Source organism: Echinops telfairi, unplaced genomic scaffold, assembly GCF_000313985.2.
Source record: "Echinops telfairi isolate 266 unplaced genomic scaffold, ASM31398v2 ScPeMD7_3;HRSCAF=10, whole genome shotgun sequence".
NCBI lineage: Eukaryota > Metazoa > Chordata > Mammalia > Afrosoricida > Tenrecidae > Echinops > Echinops telfairi.
In genome coordinates this window covers 44,811,214-44,820,918 of record NW_022103899.1, presented here as the reverse complement: position 1 = coordinate 44,820,918, position 9,705 = coordinate 44,811,214, and the positions used below count along the sequence as shown (strand labels likewise).

The 9,705-nt window shown below is 58.7% G+C and overlaps 1 protein-coding gene across 1 annotated transcript in view; it reads right to left on the bottom strand.

The window, feature by feature from the left end:
* Nucleotides 1-17: 17 nt before the first annotated feature.
* SLC11A1 (solute carrier family 11 member 1) overlaps nt 18-9,705 on the bottom strand; it is a 12,754-nt gene continuing 3,066 nt past the window's right edge. Inside the window, exons 2-16 of the mRNA XM_013004352.2 lie at nt 9,305-9,678; nt 8,687-8,773; nt 8,123-8,244; nt 7,336-7,458; nt 6,970-7,089; nt 5,903-6,009; nt 5,456-5,526; nt 4,925-4,992; nt 4,624-4,779; nt 3,884-4,042; nt 1,753-1,842; nt 1,532-1,651; nt 1,018-1,167; nt 589-662; nt 18-222 (exon numbers count right to left, since the gene is read on the bottom strand). Coding sequence (XP_012859806.2) covers nt 18-222; nt 589-662; nt 1,018-1,167; nt 1,532-1,651; nt 1,753-1,842; nt 3,884-4,042; nt 4,624-4,779; nt 4,925-4,992; nt 5,456-5,526; nt 5,903-6,009; nt 6,970-7,089; nt 7,336-7,458; nt 8,123-8,244; nt 8,687-8,773; nt 9,305-9,678 — 2,026 coding nt within the window. The remainder of the gene's footprint in view (nt 223-588; nt 663-1,017; nt 1,168-1,531; nt 1,652-1,752; nt 1,843-3,883; nt 4,043-4,623; nt 4,780-4,924; nt 4,993-5,455; nt 5,527-5,902; nt 6,010-6,969; nt 7,090-7,335; nt 7,459-8,122; nt 8,245-8,686; nt 8,774-9,304; nt 9,679-9,705) is intronic.

Below are 9,705 nucleotides of genomic sequence, written 5' to 3'. Positions count from 1 at the left end.
CCCCCCTCCTCCCTTGCCTACTCTCTCCGCTTCCCCAATGCCCAAGGCCCCATTGGGCCCCATAGTACCAGGTAGATGGTAATGCCCAGGTAGGCAGCGGCCAGCACGGCTACAAGAGCAAAGTAGGCGGGGTGAGGGAGACTGGGCAGGTAGCTGACCACGAAGTAGAGGTTGATGGCACAGACCAGCGCCATGATGAAGGACGTGATGGCCTTGCTTACCCTGGAGACAGAAGGGGGTCTCAGGACTGGTTGGGTGCAGTGAGGCCTCTCCTCTCCCACCCACCTCCCCTCTGCCTCTGGTGCTTACCGCCCACTTGGAGCTCTGGGGAGGGGAGGAGACAGGAAAAGCCAGGTTCTCTGGCTTGTAGGACCTGGCTTAAGCCCTCACCCACTCCGCCCTCCATGGCCCTCCTGAGTGTGCAGGCTGCCCACTGGCCTGTGCCTAGAAAGAGCATGGATGAGCATGCGCACACAGGCACACACGCATACACACACAGGCACCAGTCCCAGGTCTACTTTTAGCTACCAGCCCGGCACACACTACAAGACTGAAGTGGGCAGGAGGGTGGGAATCAGGGTGGCTCACCGGCCGTTGGCAAACTCGTGCATGAGCTCGGGCATGCTGGTGAATGTGAGGATGGGCAGCACGGCACAGGGAAGCTGTGGTGGGTAGGGAGGGTCCGCTGAGAGCCTGCCCCTCCCCACAGATGGAGGGGGGCTCTGGGCCTCCTCTGCCCTCCCTCCTGGGGCTCTTTGGGCAAGTCCCTAAGCACCCTGGGCTTCAGTTTCTCCATCTTAACGCCTCCCAAAGCCTCGGGCACAGGTGGCTTGAGTTTGAATCTCAGCTCTTTGGGAAGCTGTGTCCGTTGCCCCCTCTGTGAAAGGAGGTTGTGGGGGCTCCCGCCTCCCTGCACGGCTGTGGGGGATGAGGTGAACCAGGAGGCGAGGTGCGAGGAGGAGCGTTTTCGGTGGTTTGGTGGAGTTCAGCGGCGGGGTGCAGGGGGCCCCAGCTCACCAGCAGGCTCTGTAGCACGTTGAGCATGTCATTGAGGCCTGACAAGTCCCGGAGGTCCCTGAAGACAGCCACCAGCACGGTGGGCAGGATGGCACAGGAGCGGGTGAGGAGGACGCGCGCGAAGCGGGACCACCGCAGCTTCAGAAAGCCCTGGGTGGAGGGTGAGCATTTGGGGGGTGGGCGGTGGCCAGGGCTGGGAATTCTAGGGGAGACCTTTCACTTCCAGGGACTCCTCTGCTGTTGTGTATGAGGTGGGGTGCAGTTCTGACCCTAGGTGGCAGAAAGGGGGTACGTGAAAGGGATGGGGTCTTCCTCCCACGGTTGACGGCTAAAGAGGAAACAAGTTTGGGAAAATGGTCATATTAGTCGCCTTGTTCCTCTGAACCCCAGTTTTCTCCGCAGTAAAGTGGGGTGTATAAATGGCACCCTCGGGCTGCTTCAAGGGCCCAGAAACCCGAAGTTTGCCCCCCCTGAGGGCTTGTGGTATTTGGACTCTGGCCCACCCCAGCCCCACCTCCATCACGAACTGTCCCGCGTAGGTCCCTGTCATGGTGGAGCTCTGCCCTGCGGCCAGCAGCCCCACGGCCCAGATGTAGAGGGCTGCAGGCCCGAAGAGGCAGCCCAGGATCACTCCCTGTGGGGGGGGAGGGTGGGAAGCATGTGGTCAGACTGGTGGCCCCGCCCCTGATGGGCAGGATGAGGGGTCTCGCCCTGGCCACCTTGTCCAGTGCTCACCCCTTGGTAGATGTCCACAGCCACCGTCAGGTTGTCCTGGGGGAAGATGTTGGCGTAGTCGGGGAGGCTGCTGTTGGCACAGATGTTGAACTGCAGCACCAGGACAAAATTCCAAAACTCAAACTCCTAGCCACCCTACCTACAGGACAGGGTCGAGCTGCCCTGTGGGCCCCCCAGGGTGTAGCTCTTTGTGGCAGGAGACAGGTTCAGCTTTCTACCGTCAAGGACAGGAAGAGAGGCAAACAGTCGGCCTCTTAACAAGTCAAGAGTTGAAGGCTGGCCCAGATGTAGTTTGGCAAAGCCCTGTCTCTCCAGGAGAGTGGCAGGTAGGTTTGAACTGCTGACCTTGCAGCTTAGCATCCCAATGAATAACCATTACTCCATGAGGTCTCAGGATCTCAAAGGGCAGTTCTATCCTATGTTGCAGGCTCGCTATGAGTCAGCTTCGACTCCATGGCAGCAAATGAGTCCTAGAATCGCTATGAGGGTTATAGGAATGAAGTCAGGCACATGGGAAGTGCTGTCTGGATGTTTGTTGTAATTATTTGTTACAAATACATGCATGAGGGTGGAGGGAGAACTGGGGGTAGAAAGGGGGAACTGATTACAGGGATCTACATGTGACCTCCTCCCTGGGGGATGGACAACAGAAAAGTAAGTGAAGGGAGATGTCGGACAGTGTAAGATATGACATGGAATTTTTCCCCCACAAACTTTTGAAGCCCCTCGTATTGTCTCTCTGTGTTGTTTTTTTTAAGATGCCAACTGTCCTAATTCACTTTTTATTTTTAATCATTTTATTGGGGGCTCTTACAGCTCTTATAATATTCCATACATCAATTGTATCAAGCATATTTGTACATATATTGCCATCATTTTCTAAACATTGATTTTTTTTAAAAATCATTTTATTGGGGCTTGACTGTTTTTTTTTACATTGAGTTTCTACTTGAGCCCTTGGTATCAGCTTCTCTTTTTTAACCTTCCTCCCCCCCCCACCCACCTGTATCTTTTTTCAGTGTGACTTTGTTGCCCACTTTAAAATTGAGAGGATTTCAAATGCGAGCCCCAACCTCAGCTTCTCTTAGATGTAGGGGTGCTGCTGTCACCACAGAGGGGCCACCTATTAGAAGGGACTCATGCTGCCCCACAGCCGCAGCTTCCCACAACCATGCCTGGCCCTGATGACACACCGTCACCACCTCTAGTTAGACCTCATGCCTCGCCTGAGGAGCAGAGTGAGCCAAGGGGAGGTCAGTGGCAGAGTCCACGTCCCAGGTAAACACCCAAAACTGGCCAGCAAGTGTCACAGCCCCCAGGACAGACCTCCAGGGACAGATGTCACAGCACAAACGTCACCTGGGCTAATGCAATCCCATCCCCCAATCCTATCGCATGCCCCCTCCCACCCCACCCACCCCCTGGATTTTCTTCCTAGCAATGTCCACACTGGACACTTGTTTGTTAACTTATTCCCGATCTGTTGCCCTTTTCCCCATGTAAGCTCCTAGACTCTAGCACCTAGAGGGTCTTTGTGGGCCCTGGGTCTGGGACCCCAGCTAATACTAACAAATACTCAGCATAGATGTGCTGGTGAGTGACAGCCAGTCGCTGACATTGAAGATTATCAGGAGCAAACACTCTGAGAGGAGTCCAACCGCCTGCCCCTTCCCAGCTCAGGCTCCTGCATGGGAGACCCTCCGCCCTCCCCTTACCGGCCCCCATCCCCATGGAAGCTCCCACTGTAGTAAGGCTGCACATCAGGCCCACCCTCCACTGCCACGGAGTCTGCTCCTTCCTCCAGCCTGCTCCCTAGCAGCACGCTGGTGTGGGCTTGGCCCTCAAAGAGCCTGCTGAGCGTGTGGTGAGCTGGGGCCAAGTCACATCTCCTTCCCCAAACTGGTGCCCAGAGACCCAGGCGGAACAATGCCTGAGACCCCAGCAGGACTGGCTTGCAGGCGTGTGTGCGGTGAGTGTGTGTAGTGTGAGAGAAAGACACAGGAGTGGGTGTGTGGGGTAGTTACACCTGATTGGGTTGGTGGCAGAAGGCTGGCTTGCAGGATGTGTGTGGTGTGTGTGGTGTGTAGTGTGTGTGTGTGTGGCGTGGGTCTGGTGTGAAGTCTCGCCTCACCGCGTCCTGGTTGGTTTGGTGGTAGAAAGCCTGCCCAAAGACGGCCATGACGAAGAGATTGATGAAGAAAGAGACGGAGAGGGCAATGGTGGCCTCAATCAGGAAGTACTTGTTAGCCTCGCGGACCTCAGTCGGGCGGGTCCTGTCAATCTCTCGAGACTGGCGGCAAAGGGGAGAGAAGGGCCAGGTTTATCAGTCACCCCAGTGGCACCCCCATGCCTCTACCTGTGTTACCCTAAACTCCAGTTCCTCCGAACCCCCCTGCAGGGCAGTCTGGGAAACGTTGGTCCCACATTTCTGCCGTTGCCACTGGGGGATAAAGGAAGGCTGGCCTCTGAGACCCAGGTGACCTGGCCCCACCCTGTCTGCCCTCCACCGGGGACCAGCTCTCCAGCACCAACTTCAACTCGTGTCCGAGCAGGGACTTTGAACTCACCGCGCTATGCCTGGGCCCAGTTTCTCCCTTCAAATCTCAAAGATGGCCTTTCTTGGGTGTGCTTTCTAGAGCCATCCACCCCTCTCATTCTCCTCTGTTGGTGAACCCCACAGCTCTGACCCCCTCCCCCCATCCTTTCCTTTCCTGCCCACTCTTCAGTCTCCTCCCCTAGAACGCAAGTTCAAGGACCGCAGCTTGATCTGCCCCCCCCCCCCAACTCCCCATGGTAGAGGGCGGGGCTCCAGGCTTTAGGGCGGGCTGGCGAGGGACTAAGGGGTCTGCCCATGCCCCGTCCTGGGCTCACCTTCACCAGGGCAGAGTGCAGGTAGATGTTGTGGGGCATGATGATGGCCCCCACGATGCCCACGGCCTGCAACAGCTCGGGCTGCCCGCAGCCCGGGCACGAGGGCAGGAAAAGGCCACGAAGAAGGACTCCCTGCTCCGGACGGGCCACCACATACTGCGGGGGAGGAGCCTCGTCAGGCCCAGCACCCCACCCCCCACCCCCGCCCTACCGCCCACCCCCCCCACAGCCCCCAGGAACTCAGCATCTCCCAGGGACAGAGACGGTGGCCGTGGGGGTGCTCCCGTGTCCCGCTCCCCACCTCGTAGCCGAAGGTCAAGGCCATAATGGTAATGAGGAGTCCGAAAAAGGCTTCCAGTTTCCGCAACCCTAGAGGGAGGATGGAGAGGGCAAAGCAGCAGTCGGGAACACTAGGTTCTCCACCTCCCTAATACCGCTACCCTTTCATACAGTTCCTCATGTTGTGGGGACCTCCCAACCATAACATTATCTCCATTGCCGCTTCATCACTGTCATTTTGCTACTGTGATGAATCAGGCTACCCCTGGTCCACTCCTAAAGGGGTCATGACCCACAGGTTGGGAACCGCTGGCTTATGTTTTATTGTCACCTCCCAAACACCTGGTGAGGTCTGTGCTATTATTCGCCCCAGGCTCTAGGTGAAGACATTGAATTCCCAGAGACGCTCCCAGCTAGACTAATAGAACCCAGACAGGAACCCAGGCCTGCAGCCCCTCTGCGGGCACAGAGCTCCTGTAGTGACCAGGCCCTGCGCCCAGCGCCCCTGCACCCCGCACCATTCCTCTCAGAGACCAGGGGCACACGGACCCACCGTAGTTGTCCAGGAAGAGGAAGAAGAAGGTGTCCACGATGGTGATGAGCACCCCGCCCCAGAGAGGAATTCTGGAACCAGAGGGGCTGGGTCAGCCGAGGCTGCTCCAGGGGCCTGGGACCACTACCCTCAGTCTGGAGATGGGGGGGTCTGGGCACTGAGGCAGGAGCAGGGGAGAGTACTCAGGGGAGGGCTGGTGAGGAGCAGGGTTTGTCTCTGAATGGAACTTGGGCCCATGGTCCACAAGTCTGTACCCCTTCCATGCTGTGTGACTTTAGACAGGTCACTTTAGGGGTTAAAGCCTCAGTTTCCCCATCTGGCAAATGAGGCCACAGCTCCCAGGCAGGAGACTGCAGGCCAAAGGGGACTCAGGGGCGTTCAAGGCCTGAGCCGGCAGCTGGAGTCCCCGTCCCTGGACTGAGTGGCTGACGCTCCTGGAGGCAGTACCGTTCTGCCGACAGCAGATGGATGGCAATGGCTGTACCAATGACCTCCTGCATGTCGGAGCCCACAATGGCCAGCTCGATGGTCAGCCAGAGGAGGACACGGGGGACCTATGGGGATAAAGGAAACTGACAGCCAGCTGTTCGCTGCCTCAGCCCGGCTCTGGGGCCCCTCCACACGCTGCTCTGTGCAGGCCTGGAAGCCTGTGGCTTAGCCGGCCCTGCAAGACCACCCTGGCCCCTCCGCAGCTGCTGCCAGCTGGCCTCTGTAGCAGACACTGATGGGGGCTGGAAGGCGGGCGGGGCTCCCCGTGTGACTGTGGCTGTGGTAAGGGTGGTGGCCACTTCAGCCGTGGCGGCCAGGGTGGTTCCTGCCCAAGAATATGGCAGCTTCCTGATTCCTGGGACAGCTCCCTGCCCCTTGCGCCTCCAGTCCCGCTGACCGCTGACACCGTTGCTGCTCAGTGCCTGAATGAAGTCCCCTTTGAAATGTCCAGGGGCTTCCTCTCTGTGTCCCCGAGTAGACCCTGATTATACAATAACTCTGTCTCCGATGCCCACCGTCCACCTGCCACCCCAATGGCTGGCCCCTAGTTGACACCCACTTGGTTCTCACCTGGGACCACTCACTGCCCGTGTCAGTTTCCCCTCTGTGAAGGGAGCATTCGATACTTCCTGCCGCTTTCCCACTGTGACCATGAGTTTGAGTCTCGTCTACTCAAGGAGGTGGGAGCCCTAGTGGTGCAGTGATTAAGCGCTGGGCTGCTGGCAAATAACAGCACAAACCACTAGCGGCTCCGAGGGAGGAAAATGAGGCTTTCTACTCTCAGAAAGCCCAGATTCAAAGCCACACTGCCCATGTGGGTAAAGCCTCATCTTCCTCCCTGGGAGAGGCTGGCGGTTTTAAACTGCTGACCTTGTGGTTAGCAGCCCAACACAGAACCACTCCACCACCGGTGCTCCTCTGAGACACCCACGGGGTCATTCTACCCTGGTCCTATATGAGTCCGAGTCGACTGCATGGCAGTGAGGAAGGATGGCTCTTTGATCGTGGCTGGTTCAGAACCTCACCTTTGGGTAGTAGAGATGGCAGACCTCGCCCAGGTCCTTGCCTGTCACCACGCCCAGCCGAGCTGCCAACCGCTGACAGAGCAAGCCCAACACCGTGGCCCATAGCAGTACCCAGAGCAGCTGTGGGGGAGGCAGGGGAGACCTTCAGCTAGAGGGGCCAGTCTCAGGTCACCAGAGGGGGTCGTACAGTCCAGCTGGGACACTCCTTTGAGGGAGGGTGGGGGCAGGGAGCTAGGAAAAAGCACCACCCCAACGCAGACACCCCACCCTCTGCAGGGCCTGCCTGGGGATCCCCTCTCAGATGGATGATCATAAACTTCACCCCTGCTCCCACTGACCACCCTCCCCCACTGCCAATTCAGTCACTTTGAAGCCGGCCACGGCGCCAGCTTGCAGGTCTGATTCGATGTTTCCTGGATCCAAGAAAGCGATGCTCATGAGAAAGCCGGGCCCTGTGAAGGCCCACAGCTTCCGCAGGCTGAACGTGCCCTGGACGGGAGGAAAGGGAGGTTCTAGGTCTGAGTGGGTGGCAGCCAGCCTGGGCAGCCCCTACTTCCCATCCTGGCCCCACATCAGCTGGCCCTGGGGCTGTCCCCAACACACACGCTCCACCCAAAGCAGTCCGGGGTGGGGGAGACGGGAGAAGGGGGGGGGGATGACTGCAGATGGTCTGCTGAGTCACTGAGGGAGGACCTGCTCTCAGGATCTGTCACGTTCTGTATCCTGCGCCTGACCAGCCTGCCTCCCCAAGGTCCTGAATCAGCAGAGCCTCAGATGGGGGCTTTTCAGGGGGCAGGCCTTTCTCACTCTGTCCCCAGCCCACAGGGCCTGCTCTGCTGGGGTCCTCCTGCCCTACCCTGGCCCAGGACAGGAGATCCTCTGAAGGTCCTAGAAGCCTGCAGCCTCTGCCCTGATTCCTCATTCCCTTATCCGGGCCCTTTCTTTTGATGCGGAAACAAGTGCCCAAAGCTCCAATCCAGAAAGCCGTTTATAAGTGCTAGACAACCATTGAACCCAAAGTGCTGGGGACAGAAGCAAGAAGGGGGTAGCTGCCACTGTCTGTCACTGCTCTCAGAGAGCCCCCCCACCAACTGCCCCAGCCTAGACACTCCACGGACCCTGCAGAGCCCTGAGACGTTTACAGCGTTCTCACCGGGTCTGCATCTGGGATGGCGATCTTCTCACTCAGATAGGTCTCTCCGGCAGACCCTGGGCTGGGTGGGCTGGAGATGGAGCCATAGCTGGGCCTGCTGGGCCTTTGGGGATGCCTGTCACCTGCAAGGGGTCCCATGAGGCATGGTGAGTGACCTGTCTCTTTCTGGAGGCCCTGGGGTAAAGTCTTCTTTCTAGCGAAGTGCAGACATCAAGGGCCACTAAACAGGAGGCCCTGACCCATGCTGGCTCCATCACGTCCACCCCTCAGCCAACCTCCCAGCGGAAGATGTGTGTGTGTGTGTGTGTGTGTGTGTACACTTTAGAATGACACTCTGCTCCCTGGAAGCACAGAGACCCCCAATCTAGATCTCTCCCTTCCTCCCACCCCCACCCTACCATGAAAGATGGGGAGCAAGATCCTAGTCTCTGCAGAGCATGAACCGGGGTGGGGGCCCGCCACATCAGCTCCCACGCCCCCTGCCTTCCTCATCCAGCAGCCGAGAAACCGGACAGTGCCATGACCAGACCTAGCTCCATCCCGATCCTGAAGGTGGCTGCTCACCTGTCATGAGGCCTGCGGGCTTCAGGTCCACTCTGGGTGTGGGTGGAGTGATGGGCTGCTCCTCGCCTGGGACCCACTCTCTGTGCCCTGGCACATGTGAGCCAGCAGCCGCTTCTTCTCCTTCGGATCCTCGGTGCGCACCGCCAGTCAGTCTCCATCTCTTACATCATCACTCTCACACGGGATGTTGTGAAACTCTTTCCAAAGGCAGAAGTGGCTGCTCTGGCGGAAGGGTCTGGTAGCCCACAGCATGGACTTCTGTCCCTGCCCTCTGGCCCACTCTGCCCCCGGCCCCCTTCCGGGCACCCGTGCTCTGTGATTCCCAGTTTCACACTGATTTCACTGACTTCCTGCCACTTGGGTGTTATGACCAGATTACACGACTGGACTGGCCTCCTCACCATCTCCCAGCAGCCCCAGAGCACATACCCGAGCTGCCAGAGCCCCCTGGCCACAGGCCGGCCTGAAGACAGAGAGTCCTCATGACTACATAGGTGTGGGCTTTCCATTGGGTGACTCAGCGGAAAAGATTCCGGCATGACCACAGGGACAGGCACTGAAGACTCAGGCCAAGGGTAATCTCAGAAGAAGGGAGCGCTAGAAGTGGAGTCAGGGCACTGGGGATCAGGACACTGGAGGTCAGGGCACTGGGGGTCAGGACACTGGGGGTCAGGGCACTGGGGGTCAGGACACTGGGGATCAGGACACCGGAGGTCAGGGCACTGGAGGTCAGGACACTGGGGATCAGGACACTGGAGGTCAGGGCACTGGGGGTCAGGATACTGGGGGTCAGGACACTGGGGGTCAGGGCACTGGGGGTCAGGACACTGGGGATCAGGACAGTGGAGGTCAGGGCACTGGAGGTCAGGATACTGGAGGTCAGGACACTGGGGGTCAGGGCACTGGGGATCAGGACAGTGGAGGTCAGGACACTGGAGGTCAGGGCACTGGGGGTCAGGACACTGGGGGTCAGGGCACTGGAGGTCAGGACACTGGGGGTCAGGACACTGGGGGTCAGG